General features: G+C 54.2%; 1 protein-coding gene across 6 annotated transcripts in view; it reads right to left on the bottom strand.

The window, feature by feature from the left end:
• Positions 1–5,043: 5,043 nt before the first annotated feature.
• The window catches only part of LOC140606895 (rho GTPase-activating protein 27-like), a 29,897-nt gene continuing 17,742 nt past the window's right edge, over positions 5,044–17,198 (bottom strand). For 3 of the 6 annotated variants that reach the window (XM_072780979.1, XM_072780978.1, XM_072780980.1), the window contains 11 exons: positions 12,382–12,813; positions 11,406–11,588; positions 11,094–11,174; positions 10,939–11,022; positions 10,516–10,583; positions 10,103–10,193; positions 9,496–9,600; positions 9,234–9,344; positions 5,555–5,609; positions 5,331–5,473; positions 5,044–5,227 (listed from right to left, as the gene is read on the bottom strand). In XM_072780979.1, coding sequence (XP_072637080.1) covers positions 9,279–9,344; positions 9,496–9,600; positions 10,103–10,193; positions 10,516–10,583; positions 10,939–11,022; positions 11,094–11,174; positions 11,406–11,588; positions 12,382–12,813 — 1,110 coding nt within the window. In that variant the 3' untranslated portion in view covers positions 5,044–5,227; positions 5,331–5,473; positions 5,555–5,609; positions 9,234–9,278. Of the gene's footprint in view, positions 5,228–5,330; positions 5,474–5,554; positions 5,610–9,233; positions 9,345–9,495; positions 9,601–10,102; positions 10,194–10,515; positions 10,584–10,938; positions 11,023–11,093; positions 11,175–11,405; positions 11,589–12,381; positions 12,814–16,322; positions 16,489–17,198 lie in introns of those variants that run through there. The other 3 variants (XM_072780984.1, XM_072780981.1, XM_072780982.1) reach the window with 3 other exon arrangements.

Here is a 17,198-nt window from a genome sequence, read left to right as displayed (position 1 = left end):
TATCACACAGCCAGCCTGATGTCCACGCGTTTCTCTGTCCCCTTTGCTTTGATCCATTCAGAGTAAGCTGCAGACGTCAGTTCCCTCCCAGAGCACAGCTTGCGTATCTTGAACTAGAAGCCAGTAATTGGTTGCGGGCCTTCTGCTTCCTCGAAGGCACCATCGGCGTGTACGGTGCTGCACACACCTCGAGGGTCCCCAGGGTGTGGATGCTCCCGGCGCCCAGCGCGTTCCCACGTGGCCTTTGCCAAAGTCCGTCCCCACCCCCATAGATAGAGCCATAATAGTGGCACTAATCAGTTCTTCTGATTTTATTTTTCTGTCTGGATTAGTTTTGCCAGAGTCAGGCCCTATATAGGTATTCCATCGTGTGACGACTCTTGGACTCTGCATGACGTCTCTGAGATTCGTCCCATTGTTGCGCACCTAGGCTTGGTGGCTCTGCTGCTGCACATGGCTCTGCTGACTGACTAACCCATGGTTTATCCACTGTCCTATCCATGGGCACCTGCCTCGATTCCAGTTTCCGGCTGCACTGAATTAAGTTGCTGTGGACTTTCTTGAACACGGCTTCTCGCGGACACACGTCTTCCTCTTGGGGAAGTCACTAGGAGTAGAATTGAGGGGTCATAGCATAGCTACCAGTTTGGTTCTGTAAGAAACCATCAGCCCTCTTCCCTACGCACCCGCACGCTTTTGCACTCCCAGCGACTGCCTACAAATGTTCCAGTGGCTTCTCCCCTCTTTTGCATGCAGAGCGGTCACTCTTGAGCGGGTTAGCCATATTGGTGGGTGGGAGGGTGGACCTTGTGTCCTCACTGTGTGTTAGGGGTGTCACCTCTGCTTGGACACAGAGCAGGTTGTCATGGTGGGAAGAGGGAGCCTTCCACGAAGAAGCACGACGAGCCAGCTTACCTCTGGTTTGACCTCTGGGGACCTCAGGAGCCTTCCTTTCTCTTAGCAAATTAGAGCTTTCTGATTATATCCTGTCTCTCTCGTAGATCCGTTCTCTCCCCTACCCTCATGGTAGGGCATGTGTCCCTACCAGATTCCCAGTGCTGGGAAGCCCAGTAGGCCCCCCTTGGGGATTTGTGCAGGCACAGCTTGTTCCTGAGGCTCTAGCAGCACCCTTGTCACCAGACCGAGCCCAAGACCTGAGCATTCTCAGCTCAGCTGGATCCCCATGTACAGCCAAGGGAGAGACACATAGTAGATGCTCAATAAATATCTGAATAAAGGGATAGAGTAGCCTTTTCCCTCTTACAAGTTTTTCTTTTTTTTTAAGATTTTATTTATTCATGAGAGAGACAGAGAGAGAAGCACAGACATAAGCTCCTGTGGGGAGCCTGATGTGGGACTCGATCCCAGGACCCTGGGATCACAACCTGAGGCAAAGGTAGATGCTCAACCACTGAGCCACCCAGGTGCCACCCCCGCCTTGCAAGTTTTTATCCATGTATTCAGCAAACACGGTCTCAGGATCTCCTGTTCCCGGTGCTAACCTAGAGGCCGAGGGTGGTGTGGAGGCATGTAAGGCCTGCTGCCTATTCCTCTGGAGCTCTGTCTGGGAGCGCCTTGACTTCCGGTGCTGTGAGAGGTCACGGGAAGGAAGCGCCTTCAGCCGCACACTGTCACCTGCCACCCCTGTGACCCTGCATGTGGGCTGAGCCTCAGAGCCTCCATGTGCTCCCCTGTGCAATGGGATAGTAGGGGTTTCCACCTCACAAGGCGGTTGTGGGGCCCAGAACCCCTGCCTAGAAGGCCCTCAGCATGTGCCCGGTGCAGAATGCCACGCCGGGAGGGCCTGCTCATAGTCTCCTTATGTTCACAGGTGCACCTCGGAAGCGACAAGAGCCACCGCGCTCTGGTGGGTCACTGGGCTCTCCCCCTAGCAAAAGGCAGACACACCTTAAAAGCTGGGATCGCCCTGTCTGATTTTTCTGGGCTCTCCTCTGTGTTCGGCATAGAGTCTACGAGTGCAGACCAAACGAACACGCCAAATGAACACATGGTAAATGGAGATTCATGTGTAAGGGATTTTTTTTTCCCCTTTTTTCATTTTGAAAAGGCAGCCTGGATCCCACAATGGGCGTGGCGTTGGCTCTGCCCGCAGACCTGGGTCGTGTCAGACGGGCTCCTCAAACCAGGGCTTTTTCAATTGCGTTACAACAACGGATGCTTCATGAGGATTTGCTGATATTCTTGGACGTGGGACCTAGACTTCTCTTCCTGCCGAGCCGCAGGCTATTGGGCTCACCCGGCTGAGTCTCGTCTCTTCTGAGTAGCGACGATTGTAAATAATCGCAGTGAAATGCCTACAGGCGATTAGCCTGTGCACAGGCTACAGTCCCAGCCCTGATTCTAAGAACACGAGTGAGGAGGGACATGGTGAGTGGCTGTGACCCGGAGAGGTCACCCCGGAGGCCGCCCCTTCCCCCAGGACGGGACCGTCCCCGCTGGCTCCCCCAGATCTGGGTCGCCCTCTGCAGTGTTCTTCACCCACTTTGCCAAGCCGGTCCCGGCTCCCCTTCTGGGTCACATATCCTCAGCGCGCTTCCAACAGCTGGGCCTGATGTCAGAGGCACAGAACTGTCTGGATTCCCGTTCCCGGCCTCCCTCCCCACCGCCCTTTTGATCCAAGATTGAGTAAGAGACGTTGGCAAGAACCAGGAGAGACAACTCAATTGTTTCAACTTGCAGAGAGGGGGAGATGGGTTCTCATCTGCAAGATGACTCATGCCCCCCCTCCGGCCCCCCTCCCGCTCCTCCCGCCCCGCCCTGCCATTAGAAAGTTCAAAACCGAATACAAAACCAGCAACAAACCACAAGCAAGTTGCCCCCTTGTCTGTGCACACACTTGGGAGTTCAGAGAGCCCTTGGGGAGGGAGAGGCTGGCCTGGATGAGCTCCTCAAGGGCTTTGTATTGCCAGCTCCGTTCTGTGGGGTCCGTTCCCTGCTTTGGGGGTCTGCAGTTTGGAGGCAGGGCCACCCTGGTCAAAGCCAGGTTAATGGGACTGGCTCTCATGCAGCTCGCTCCCCCTGCTGACTTGCACACCCCCACCCTCCTGACCCCCCTCCCCTCCAGGTCCCTTCCCAGCGGAGCTCCGAGAACAGCTTTTTCTCTGTTTCCTGGACTCTGAATGCGGTAGCTGTAGTCCTTGGGCCTGCAGCGCGGGCATATCATGTAACTCCTCCAGGCTTCATTCCTATGCAGGACAGGTAGGCTGCAGGCTCTAACACGCCGCCAGCCAGGCTCCACTGAGGCCTCGGCACCAGTGGAAATTTAAAAAATAAAAAAAAAAAAAAAAAAAAAAAAAGAGGGAGCAGGAGGGAGTGAGAGGGATTATTTTGTTTCAACGTGTTTGAAAGCGGGATCTGTGGCCAGTTGGGGTTTTTTTTTCCCCTCCCTCCCCACCCCCCCCTTATTTACACAGTCTGTTCGGAGGCACACTAGGGCCTGTTTGGATTGGGAGTTTGCTTCGGAGCCAGGCCAAGGATTTCAGCAGTGCGCGTTGGCACTGCCACCTCGGCGGCACCAGGAGGCCCAGTCGGTCACAAGACCTCACGGGGCCTCCTCGCTCTCTGCTTATCCTCCTTTTACCTCCTCTTCCTTCCCTGCAGCGGGACCCCAGCAGCCCTGGGGGCAGCGGGGGAGTGAGCTCCCTGACAAGTGGACCTCACCTGCAGAAGGAGGGCTCTCCGCGAGGCCTGGGCAGGGGTATGATGTGTGTGGACAGACAGGGAGGAGGGCTGCTGGGGTGCAGACCCTGGGGCAGATGCCTCTCTAGAAAGTCTGGATCCCCCCCCCCCTAACCCCAGGGGCTGTGGTGAAACTTGCAGGGGGTGGACCAGTTCCACGTGTGGGATTTGGGGAGACACACGGTGGCCGGGCCCTCTCGAAATCTGCCATCAGGAGTGTCCTCATGGGGCGGACGAGCTGGATGGAGTAAGGCTTGTCTGCGGAGGCAGCGCAGAGCAGAGCCAGCCAGCTAAAAATCTGAAAGGAGGGGCCAGAAACAGATGATCTTCTATGGGCAGGTCAAGCATGCTGTGAATAACTTGTATCTGGTGAACCAGGGGAGAGAGCACCAGAATAAACTGCCAATTGATTTAATAGTCTGTACACCTGGAGATACGTTTTCCGGTCTTCAGACACTGATTTTATTGGGGAAATGAGGGGTAGATATCCTTTTCATCATTGCATCCACTGCCTCTTGTGGAAGTACAGACTCCCACGAGGGATTCTAGCTTCAGGCCTGTTCCTTTCTCCCATGGCCCCTGTTACCTGTATATACCTGTTTATTTCCATTTTAATTTCTTACCACATGGCTAGAATTGATTATTAATTTATACATTTTTAATATGAGAAAAATAAGTATTTTACAAGCAATGCTGAGAAGCCAATATCAGAAAATAAACTTTATGGTGGGAATGTGAACTAGTTCAGCCACTCTGGAAAACTGTGTGGAGGATCCTCAAAGAGTTAAAAATAGATCTGCCCTATGATCCAGCAATTGCACTGCTGGGGATTTACCCCAAAGATACAGATGCAATGAAACGCCGGGACGCCTGCACCCCGATGTTTCTAGCAGCAATGTCCACAATAGCCAAAGTGTGGAAGGAGCCTCGGTGTCCATCAAAAGATGAATGGATAAAGAAGATGTGGTCTATGTATACAATGGAATATTACTCAGCCATTAGAAACGACAAATACCCACCATTTGCTTCAACGTGGATGGAACTGGAGGGTATTATGCTGAGTGAAGTAAGTCAGTCGGAGAAGGACAAACATTATATGGTCTCATTCATTTGGGGAATATAAATAATAGTGAAAGGGAATAAAGGGGAAAGGAGAAAAAATGAGTGGGAAGTATCAGAAAGGGAGACAGAACATAAGAGACTCCTAACTCTGGGAAACGAACTAGGGGCGGTAGAAGGGGAAGTGGGCAGGCTGTGGGGGTGACTGGGTGACGGGCACTGACGGGGGCACTTGATGGGATGAGCCCTGGGTGTTATTCTATATGTTGACAAATTGAACACCAATAAAAAAAATAAATTTTTTAATAAAAATAAAAAGAAAATAAACTTTAGACAGCCTGAGGCAGGACAAGGTCACTTGAGGATGATGACATGCGGAGTTCGGAGTTCACTGTCGCTCTCCTCACCCAGGTCTTCAGCAGCTGAATTTGTAGCCTGAGGCTTCTCTGCTGGCGCATCACCTTTCTCTCTGCAAAAAAAGAAGAATGCCTTTAACTCTGTAAAGGAACAATTAAACTTTTCATAATTAACTCATTTTAGAAAAGAAGTATAAATTGTCCCCAATCAGGTACCCTGGTTCCTTGTTGAAAATCTCATCCTCATCAGAAGAATCCCTGTCGTGTAGCTTCTGTGCCATGTTTTTCTTCCGTGTGGCATTGAGAGGTCTGTACATGTCCCGAAGCCACAGTGGCCGCCTTCTCCAGAAAAAACCCTCCTAGAAAACAGAAAGGACATAGTTAGTTCTGCATTTCCCCTGCTCTCTCCAGCCATGGGACTTTATCTTCCTCAGATTTACCTGATTCTCCCGTTGGATTGAACATCTCTTATGCAGCAGAGACTTAAAGAAGAGCCTTGGAGGAAACACATATGCAGACAATTAGTGATTCACGCCATTTCCCATGCCTCTCACAATGTGTATCTCTGGTCCTATTAGGACATCTCAGTCCATAATCACAGGAAGCAAAATCATGACAGACCTGGGATCCTGAAAACAATCCCATGCATGCTACACTTCCAGAATTTTCCCATGTCTGTCCATAATGGCCCCACAATTTCTCTGGGGAGGCCTTTGTATGTGGCTTGGCATTGAGTATACGCAAGATTTTCATCCTGCTCACCTGGGCCCTTGGCCAAGTACCCTCGTGCAGTGAACAAACTGTGCAACTCTAACACAGAAGCACCTTACTCTCTCCAGAAGCAATTTACTTTGGTCCCCTTTGGACTTTGTCTCATAGGCATCATTCGCTGGGGAGGAGGAGAGAGAGGTGTTTCTATTTTCCTAGCTGCTGTATCCTACAAGTTGATTCACACCAAATAAATGCACGAGTCCAACCAACAAAGTTACCTAACTCACTGACTTTCTCATTGCAGGCAGTGGCTAATGAGTGAGTGAGGAAGGTCACAGCCAGCACTAAAACACAAAATATTATTTTTGAATACAAACAATATAGAAAAAATCAGAATGTATACTACGTTTGTCTTAGAAACTGCTTATGTTGGCACGCCCAGGTGGCTCAGCAGTTGAGTAATGCCTTTGGCTCAGGGCGTGCGTGGTCCCGGTCTGGGGATCGACTCCACATTAGGCTCCATGAGAGGAGCCTGCTTATCCCTCTATCTCTCTGCTTCTCTCTCTGCGTCTCTCATGAGTAAATTAAAAAATATTTTTAAAAACCTGCTTATGTCTTGACAGTATGTATGTACGGAGTTGTGACATAAAATGTAGCTCGCAGCCCAAGAACAGTATAATCAGAGGAGAAGTGCCCCTCTGGAAAGGAACCATCTTCTGACACTCAGTAGCAGTATGCCCATGGGGCAATTTACCTTCCCTTTCTTCTCCATTTCCTTATTATAAAAGGAAGAGACAAACTATTACCTAAGGCCTCTCCCAGTTAACAGTCTATGGAGTCTGGACAAAGGGAATGGAGAGTGGTGGATCAAAAACTAGGAGGAGGAGGGAAGTCTTCCTGCCGCTTTACAGGAAGGAGTCCTATTTTTCTGCCTTCCATCAGCCTTGAAGACTAGGCCTCTTAGCCCAAGACTCTGTAGCCAGGCCTGATGGTCACTACCAGCAGGAACAGGTGCACCCAACCCCTCTCCACCCTTTTTCTTTAAAGGAGTAGTGACAGACAGTAGATGCTCTGTGTCAGTTCCATTCTAACTCAGATTTGCCTGGGAAGCTAATTTTGCTGGATCCAGGCAAAGCATTAGACCAAATCAATATTCTTTCTGCCTTTGGTAGTTTCCTGGGTGTAAAACAAGGGGAGTGAAATAGGAGTTCTAAAATCTAGTTCTGAAATTCTGTTTTAATAATTGCCAAGTTACCTTGAGCCTCCTTCTTCATCTTCCACTGGTGCTGCTCTATGAGACTAAATATGTTTTGGAAGAAAACATATCACAGGTACCCATCTCAATGACCATGCCTCCAAATCTGTATTCATTCCTTTGTATTTTAAGTCTTATTCAGCCTTTTTTGAGGACAGGAATTCTATTTGTTAGTAGTCCTTTGACTCTTCCATAGTCCCAACTTGGGAACTTGTGTGCAGCTGGCAATACATTTTATTGACTGTTTTAGATGACATCCAACAGGTAATTCCTATTAAAAATTCTTAGAAGTGGGATCCCTGGGTGGCACAGCGGTTTAGTGCCTGCCTTTGGCCCCCGGAGCGATCCTGGAGACCCGGGATCGAATCCCACTTTGGGCTCCCCGTGCATGGAGCTTGCTTCTTCCTGTGCCTCTCTCTCTCTGTGTGTGTGACTATCATAAATAAATAAAAATTAAAAAAAATTCTTAGAAGTAAGAAAAGAAAAGTATCTACCAGAAACCTAAATAGCAGCATTGTTTTAAAGTCTAGGACAAGAGTAGAATGCCTATTATTCCTGTTACTATTCATCATGCTGAAGAGGTCCTAATCAATGCAATAGGAAAAAACTTCTTTTAAAGATTCCAGGCATCTCAATGCAATAGGAAAAATTAAGTATTGGAAAGGAAGAAACAGAACATATTTGCATATGAAATTATGGACAACCTAAAAGGCCCAAGAGAATCAACTTAAATTTACTGGAAGTGGGATATCTGGGTTGCTCAGCAGTTGAGCACCTGCCTCTGGCTCAGGGCATGATCCCAGGGTCCTGGGATCGAGTCCCACATCAGGGTCCCTAAATGGACCCTACTTCTCCCTCTCCCTGTGTCTCTTCTTCTCTCTCTGTGTCTCTCATGAATAAGTGAAATCTTTAAAAAAATAAAAAATAAAAAAAAATAAAAATAAATAAAAATAAAAAATAAATTTTACTGGAAGTGATATGAGAATTCAGTAAGATGGCTAGATACAAAATCAAGAGCTCAACATACAAAATGCAGTAGCTTTCTTATGTTCCACAAATAACTAATTAACAAATGGAAGAATGGTTCCATTTATAATATCAATAAAAGGAAGGACACCTGGGTGGCTCAATGGTTTAGCGCCTGCCTTCAGCCCAGGGTGTGATCCTGGATCCCGGGATCGACTCCCACATCGGGCTCCCTGCATGGAGCCTGCTTCTCCCTCTGCCTGTGTCTCTGCCTCTCTCTCTGTGTGTCTCATGAATAAATAAATAAAATCCTTTAAAAAAGATTAAAAATATCAATAAAAGACATAAAGTACCTAGGAATAAATTTACAGCAAAGAATGGGCAAGACCTTTGAGATGAAAACATTAAAAGTCTTCTGAAGGACATTAAGAAATGAATATATGATACCGTGTTCCTAGAATATTGCAAAGATGTCAATTCTCCTCAAACTCAATGCAATTCTATTCAAATCCCAAGATAGTTTTTCTTTTTTTTTTAAATAAAAACTGTCCAGCTGACATATGGTAAAGGGATATGCAAGTCTAGCTATGAAATGTATGAAAAAGGAGGTCAAAGAGCAGGAGCTTAACTCTACCAGACATCAAAAGAGGTTATTATAAAGCAATTGGAATTAAGTATATAGAATGATATGGGAAAGGAAACTGGACTGATAAGAGTCCAGATAAGAAAAGTATTTTAGAGACGCCTCAGTGGCTGAGTGGTAGAGCATCTGCCTTTGACTCACAGGGTGAACCCGGGTCTGGGGATCAAGTCCCACATTGCGCTCCCTGAGACGAGCATGCTTTTCTCTCTGCCTATGTCTCTGTCTCTGTGTGTGTGTGTCTCATGAATAAATGAAATCTTACAAAAGAAAAAAAGAATAGTATTTTAGATCTGTTAAGAAAGAATGAGCAATTCAATAAAAGATTTTAAAGTAACTGGTTCTTTCTGTAGGGGGAAAATGTTAGATCCCCTACCTCAACCATACCTAAAAACAAAGCAGATTCTATACAGGTTAAAAAATATAAATTACAACAAATATAAGTAGAAGAAGATAGTATAAAGGCAACAAATGTCTCACTAACAAGACCCACATCCCATAGGCCACAAGGAAAGAACTCGCAGATATGGTGACAGACTCAAAACACCTCCTATTTTTTGTAGTCTCGCCCCCTTCATCCTTGGATTGTTGGTCATCTTCTGGTGATTGTAGTTGGGTTCCTGGAGAGGGAACTGCAGAATCCATGATCCCGGAAACTCTGTGGTCAGATCCACAAGGTGGGCACAACTTTGGCTTTGAGTCCTGAGAATTCCAGTCCCACTTTCCCCAGGTTCCCCTTCTTGGGGCTGGCCTAGTGAGGATCTCAAGCTACCAGTAAGCCCCCTCTCCTCCCAACCCCCACCACTCACCTCCAGCACATTCTTCCTGCTAGATTTCTCTTTGGGGGCCCAGGAGAGAGAGGGCCCCCTCAACTCCACTGTGTACTCAGGGGTAGAGAGCTTGGGAGGCTGCCTCTGTGGGAGAATCATTGGGGGAAGCAGAGTTACTGGGAGCCCGCAGTTCAGACAGGCCTGCCACAGCCCCTGCCTCCAATCCACCAGGCTCCCTTGGCTCAAGGGCCAGAATGGGGAAGGGGCACCCAAGGGTTCCTGGAACCCAGCGGTCCTGGGCTCGCAGGTCCTTTGCTGCCTGCCCACCCAGGAGAGGAAAAGGGAAAGGCACAGCCCTTGTCCCGGGGAGCAGGGGCCCCAGTCCCCAGTCCGCCTGCCTCCCAGGCTGGAGCGGCCACCCTCAAGGACTGCTCCCCATGCCCAGGGTGGCTGGAAGCGCTTGTCATGGGCTGAATCCACTGTCATCACCCCCTGCCAAGGCCCGGCTCCCTTGTCACTCATGATCCACTATTGCAGACCTAGCCTCTGACAAGCCAGATCAAGTAAAGAGCTGCACGAGTCAGGAGCAGATGGGGCTGGAGGTGGGGGGCAGGCAGTGTCCCTACCCTGGGAGCCTGGGCCTTACCAGGCCGCCTGCAGCTGAGGCCTTCGAGTCCTTGAAGAATGTCAGGACGCCACCCTCCAGCACCGTCCAGGAGGCACTCCAGTGCTTCTTCCTAGGTGGAGGTAGGGAAGTGGGGGGGTGGGGGGCTGGGCTTGCATTTGGCCCTGAGCTGAGGCCCCCTTCCACCCCCAGGAGCAGGGCACAGAGCTTAAGAACACAGCTCAACTTGGGCCATCCAACGGTGAGGGCTGGACTCCCAATTCTAACACTTGGTAGCCAAGGGACCCTGGGCAAGTTACTACCTCTAGGTGCCTCAGTGTCCTCATGCGACTTCTTAGCAAGCTGCTATAAGGATTAACAAGAGCCGGGAGGGGCTCGGTAAATGTCATCGTTAAGGCCCACTCTGCCGTGGTCTGGGTGCAGCCGCCTCTTACCGGAGCCGCTTCCCCTTGTCCACCGTCTTGGTGCGATGAAGCACACCGGCCTTGTCCAGAGTCTTGATCTTAGAAAGCCAAGGGGAAAGAGGAGGCAGTTAAGGGGCTGGGCCACAAGGGGGCAGAGGCTAGTCTCCTCCACAGCCAGCAACTCCTTACAGGCTGGGCCTGAGTCACCACTGAACCCTCCTTGCCGCTGGTGCAGGTGGGGTGCCAGTTCTCAGCCCAGGAGGAGAGATTTTCTCCCAGTTCCCAACCTCACGCATCCCTGGGGGGTGGGGGATGACCCAGACCCAGGCCCAGGCTAGTCGCTGGGGCCTGTGGGGGAGACATGCCCAAGTCTGTCCCGGCCCCCACAGCCTTCAGGAAGCCCCTGTGTCTTCTGTGGGGGTCCTGCCAAGGCCTACGAGCTCCTTCCCTTACCTTCTCCTCAGGGGGGCTGGCCTGGGCTGGGGTCTCACTGTCCTGGTTGGATCTGCAGATGCTTCGAGGGGCAGGGACAGGAACCTGAGGAGAGAGAGACGTCATCTATAATCCCCTCCTCTCTCCCCAAGGCTCTCCCTATCCCAGCTGGTTACCTGGGGCAGCTCCCACTGAACTGAGGTGTCTTCTGGGTTGTAGAAGTAGGGCTTCCCATGTTGGTCCTCCAACCGCACCCACTGTGGGAAGAAGGATGGTCAGGGCTCTCAGCCCACCTCATGGGAGGCAGGCAAAGTTTCCCCCTGTACCAGAGCCCAATTCAGCCCCAAGGAGTTTGGAGGGTCAGGTGCAGGCTACCGGCCCAGGAGCTGCGGTTTATGGTGTTAAGGGGAACTACTGGAACTACTAGTGAGGACGAGGTGGAGGAGTGACCGGGGGGCTGTCCGGGCACATCTGCCCGCTGCCCATACCTGCTCTTGGGTGTAGTGGTTGGTGTAGAGTGTCTGGCCCTCGGGGCTCACATGGCAAGACCAGCCCGGGGGCGCGGCCAACGGAGAGGTGGGCCGAGGCTCACTCAAAGAGCCCACGGGGGAGTAGTCCTCCTCGGGGTAACTGGTCAGCGACTCGGGGTAGTCCGTTTCAGGGGTAGGGGGCTGCAAGGAGCAGGAGACAGAGTCAGACGCTCTCCGAGCCAGTAGGGACCCTGGGCCCCGCCCTTTCATACCAGGCCACGCCCCTCTATAGCAGTCCAGGGGACTGCGGGGTGCAGGAGGCGGGGCCTGAGGCCTGAGTCACCCGCACCCCCCGCACCCCTCCCCCCCCCCCGCCCCGCGCCTCACCCTCATTCCCGGGGGGCGGGGGCAGGAGGCGGGGTCTGAGGCCTCAGTCACCCCGCCCCCCCTCCAACCCCCCCCCCCGGCCCGGCCCCGCCCCTCTCCCTCATTCCCGGGGGGCGGGGGCAGGAGGCGGGGTCCGAGGCCTCAGTCACCCCGCCCCCCCGGCCAGGCCCCGCCCCTCACCCTCATTCCCGGGGAGGGGCAGGAGGCGGGGTCCGAGGCCTCAGTCACCCCGCCCCCCCTCCAACCCTCCCCCGGCCCCGCCCCTCTCCCTCATTCCCGGGGGGCGGGGGCAGGAGGCGGGGTCCGAGGCCTCAGTCACCCCGCCCCCCCCCCCGGCCAGGCCCCGCCCCTCACCCTCATTCCCGGGGAGGGGCAGGAGGCGGGGTCCGAGGCCTCAGTCACCCCGCCCCCCCTCCAACCCTTCCCCGGCCCCGCCCCTCTCCCTTATTCCCGGGGGGCGGGGGCAGGAGGCGGGGTCCGAGGCCTCAGTCACCCCGCCCCCCCCCGGCCAGGCCCCGCCCCTCACCCTCATTCCCGGGGCGGGGCAGGAGGCGGGGCCTGAAGCCTCAGTCACTCCGCCCACCCGGGCCAGGCCCCGCCCCCTCACCCTGCGGTCCCCGGGGTCCAGTGGGCTCAGGCCTGGCTGCATGTCCTCCAGCGCGTCCTCGGGCTCGTCCTCGGGCTCGTCCTCGGGCTCGTCCTCCGGCTCGTCCTCCCAGACGGCCTCGCCCGTCAGCGGGTTGTAGAAGAACACCCTGCGGCTCTCCTCATCCCAATACTGGCCCCAGTCTGTCTCGAGGCTCTCGCGGCTGCCCACCGAGGCCGGAGAGGTGGCTGGGCTGGCGGCGCCCTCAGAGGCCTCGAAGGGCGACTCCCAGGTGGTCACGCCCGTGTCTGGGTTGTAGTAGTAGCGGCGCCCGCTGCCCGCGTCCCTGTGCGTCTCCCATGCGGGGGGGCGGGGGACCGAGGCGGTGCCGGGTGACGTGGGCAGGGGCTGCCTCTCGACGTTCTCGTACACGGGCTCCGGGGGGTCGTCCACCTGTGGGAGCAGGAAGGAGGCGTGACCGTCAGGGCAGCTCCGGGGTCACCCAGTCCCGACCCAGCCACTTCCCACCTGGGCGACCTTGGGCAAGTTGGAGTACCCCCTGCTTCAGTCCCGCCGCTGCGCAATGTCTGCCCTGCCCGCTCCGGAAATTGTAGTGAAGAGAGAATGAGGAAATATTCGTGAAGGGGCATTGTCAAATATGAAATGTCCCAGATGCGTAGGGCACTTACATTATTTATTAGCAATAATAAAATATCGATATCTTGAGTTCTCCCAGCTGCGCCCTCACTGTGCACTCCAGGGGGCCAATCAGAGGTTGGGCAGGAATAGAGACATGGCCTGGGCCCCATTCCTTTTCCTCCCCATTCAGGTCACAGAGGGGCAGGGCCCTGCTGCACTCTACAGCCCCCACCCCTCCTTCCTTCCTGTCCCTGAAATCTCTGGGACTGGAATCCGTACCACCTCTGATCTGGGACTGAAACTTCCTGAATGTGGTTTTTGCAGACCTCAGGATCAACTGCAGAGAAGGGAGAGAGGCAAGCCAGATGGGAGGAAGGAAGGAGGAGCTAGGAAAGAGGAGCCCCTCGTGCCCTCCAAAGGAAAGCGAGGTGGGCTGGAGGGTCCGGCCACACACAACATACCTCTGGTCATGCTCAACACCCCACTGCTCCTTGCGGCCTGCGGGGCAAAGTCTACGCCTTTAACAGGGCACCGGAGGGGCCTGTCGCCTCTCTGTCTACTTTATTTCCTGCCATTCCTGGCCCCCTGCCTTGAACTTTATGCTCTAGTAGCCTGGGGCTGCTGGAGGCTCCACCCTCCCTGCTGTATATCTTTTATGGGCCTGGATCCTTCAGAGTGCCTAGGCCCATCCCCACCCCTTTTTTCACCTGGCCCACTCCAATTCCTTCTTCAGGACTCGGCTCAGGTGTCAGGGTCAAGACCTTTCCTGAGATTCCTCTGGCGTGCCCACCATCGCCCAGCACCCTCAGCTGGCCAGAGGGATAGATAAGGACACTCTTAAACCCCAGGCAGCGGAAGAGCACCAGAAGATTAAGACTGTTTCTAGGATGATCTAATGCTACGGGGGAAATGCAGACTTCGACATGGGGAGCAAGTATATAGTTTCAAATCTGTGTTTTTAGAAACCCTCCAAAATGCTAACAGAGATAGTTATCTCCTCTGGGCAGTATAGTTATGGGGATGGGGTATTTATTTATTTATTTATTCTTTAAACTTTTCTCAAAATTTTGTACAATCACCCTCCCCCCCCGCCCCGCCTTTTTTAATCACAGAACTGCCTGTGATGCCTTCACTAAGCTGTAAACTTCCCAAGAGGGGAAGCCGGTCATGTCAAGGTGGCATCTCCCTGGGCCTTAGGAAGGCGCCTAAAAACACACTCGTTTGTCCCACAAAGATTCACCTGTCCGGTGCACGCACTGTTCTAGGCACTGGGGATCGCAGCAGTGAACAAAGGGACCCACATCCCTACTGGGCAGCCTGTGTAAATGGTCAGGGAGCAGGGAGGGAGATGAGCAGGGTGAGAAGTGAAATGCACAGCACAGCACGTTGTCCGTGGTAGTTACTGCTAGCAGGAGACAAAGTGTCAGAAAAGCAGTGGTAGAGTTATAGATCATCAGGGGCAGGTCCCAGGCATGGAGGGAACAGGAGGAGCTGGATACACCAGATCCTCACTCCTCTCCCTCACCCTGCAAGCGCTTGTGTGGCTGAGACAGAACCCCCCACCCCACTTCTCCTTTCTCTCTGTCCACCGCAGCCATCCCATATTCCACCCACACCGGCCCATGGACCCTCCCGCAAACACAAAGCCACCTCCTATCTCTGCACCTTTGCTCCAGTGGGTCCTTCAGCCTGGAACTCTCTGCTCTCATACCTGCCTACCCAGATCCTGCTCCTCTGCTGGTGCTCTGCTCCAAGCCTCCGGGAGAGGCCTTCTCCCTCAGGAGAGACGTCTGGCGCACGGACATGCTGTTCATCCCTCTGTTCGGGCTGGCAGCATTCCGCCTTGGGTTGTCCACTCATCTGCCTACCTCCTCTGACCCCAAAGATGGGGTTTTGTTTTTGAGCAGGGGACCCAGGATGATGTACTTGACCCCAGTTGCCCTCTAGCTGCTGGCCCAATGCCCTGAAGCACACATCCAATCCACCAAAAGTACTTATTGCTTGAGTACAAAAGCCAATTCCAAGCCACATTTCAGCAGCAAACAACAAACAAACACACCTGACACCACAGGAGACTCAAGTTAGCTTTGGACAAGGACTTCCTGGGAGTGGGGGTTCAGCACAGGAGTCTCTTTGGGAGACCAGGATGGAGGCAGTGGACAGAGGAAGGTGGGTGACCAGACACATCTCCCACCTGCCCCAGCTGGACCTGCTGAGGCAGGCGCCTTCCCCTCCTTGGGACAGGGGCTGGGAGGTCATGTGGGGCATAGATGAGCTGAGGAAGGAGCCAGGCTCTATGGAGCGGGGATTTCCACCTGCAGGCTGCTAGTCTTGGCTGTGAGTCCATGGGGAGTCCCAGGCTGGCCAGGGTGATGGGGATCTCACACGAAGTAGCCCTAGTGGGTACAGAGGTGAGACCTAGGAGCTGGATGTTTAGGCTCTCAGCATGAGGGGGCTGTCAGAGGAAGAGAAGATGCAGAATCGCACTGTGGGGCTCCAGGCTGCAGACCAGAGGCCAAATGGGGGCAGGGCAGGGCCCCTGGGAGGGGCTGCCCCAGAGACACAGGCTGCTTCAGGAGGTAGGAAGGGGCTTTCACTGGACGGGAGCAGGCAAAGTCCAACCCCCTGTCAGTGATGCTACAGCCCTGTGGTGGGAGCTGGACCACACGCAGCGGCCCTGAGGCCCCTTCAAACTCTAGAACTTTCTCCCTGTAGAGCCCCTCCAGTGCTAGGATAAAGCCAGGATCAGACTGGAAGCCAGGCAGGGCCAGTCCCCCTGTGCCCTCTGGCCTTCAAGGGGAAGCTCGTGCAGGTTAGAGCAGGGTCTGCCACCCTGCCCACGACTCCTGGAGGTCCAGGCAACACCCAGTGACAGCCCATCAGTGGGGCCCTGACTAGGCACCAACAGCTCTCGGGGCCCAGATCCCAATCACAACAGAGACACGGGGGACAACAGTAGGAAAGGGGAAGTGGTCTCCTACCTCAGCGGCAAGAGGGGCTCTGGCTCTCACCACGCCCAGCTGCCCAGCCCCGCAGCCCTCCCCTTGCCCACAAGCAGGTGGCAGGCCTGCCTCTGCCCCTGCGCTGATCACCATCTCTCAGGGTCCCCCTGCAGCCCCTCCCAGGCAGGCGAAGGCCTTGGCAAAGGGAAGAGGAAAGCAGGGAGGAGTCCCCGAAGTCTGAGATGTCCTGCTCCGAAGCTCCGCTCAGCCAGCCCCTGAGAGGGCCAGAGAACAGAGGCCCACTAGTGGCACCTTGATCCCGAGGCCCTCGGCCATCCCCACCAGAGGCTGAGCTTGCCCCCAAATGCCACGGCCCCCTACCTGTCCCCGCAGGGCCTGACTCCGCCTCCTGGTCAGCCTGGCAATCATGTCCACCATCCTGTCCCCTCAGAGCTGCTGGGACGAAGCCCTGGGCAGGCTTTAGGGGTGGAGCCAAGGGGCACAACCCCAGGGCTGGCACAAGGCAACAAGGAAACAAGAAGTGGCTTTGAGGTGGCAGGAGGCTGAGCCTCCAGCCCATTTCATGTCAGGGCTGCGGAAGTGCTGCCTGAGACAGAGGCTGCCTGCTGTGGGGGGGGGTGGGGGGGGTGAAGTGGGGGGGGTCTTAGGTCGGGGGTGTTTCTATGTGTCCAGGGAAGCGCCGGCCTTCCTACTCCATACTCTGATCACCGGCAAGGTCTGAATCCCAGGGCAGATACAGCCAGGGAGCAGGATGGCGCCAAACCGAGGTTGGGGGAGGGGAGGCCAGACAGCTGGGAGAGGGCAGAGGGGGCAGTTGGGTGCTGGGGCCCCAGGCTGGCGTAGACAGGACACGGAGTGGCCCTCAACTCCCCCAGTGCCCAGGGCGATGGGGAAGAGGAAGCTTGTGTGTGGGGTGCCGGGGCGGGGGGGCAACGTGTCAAAGAGGAAGGGGTCTGGGCAGCTGTGGCATCAGACGGAGTCAGTGTCTGGAGTTCTGCAGCCTCACAGAGGACAGGAGGGATTCTGACCACACCACAGTCCACTCGCCTGACTGCCTGAGCCTGTCCCCTCCCGGTTCGCTCTCCAAGATGCACGCATGCACCCTCGCCTGGGTGTCTAATACGTGCACAAGTATGCCTGCGTCCCCACTCTCTAAGGACCCGGAGAAGGGGACAGGGACTAGCCTCTCCACAACCCCACAACCAAGAGCTTCCCCTGGGCCTGGTCTCTCTCCTG

This window comes from Canis lupus, chromosome 16, assembly GCF_048164855.1.
Source record: "Canis lupus baileyi chromosome 16, mCanLup2.hap1, whole genome shotgun sequence".
Taxonomy (NCBI): Eukaryota; Metazoa; Chordata; class Mammalia; order Carnivora; family Canidae; genus Canis; species Canis lupus.
This window is presented reverse-complemented; position numbering and strand designations above follow the sequence as displayed.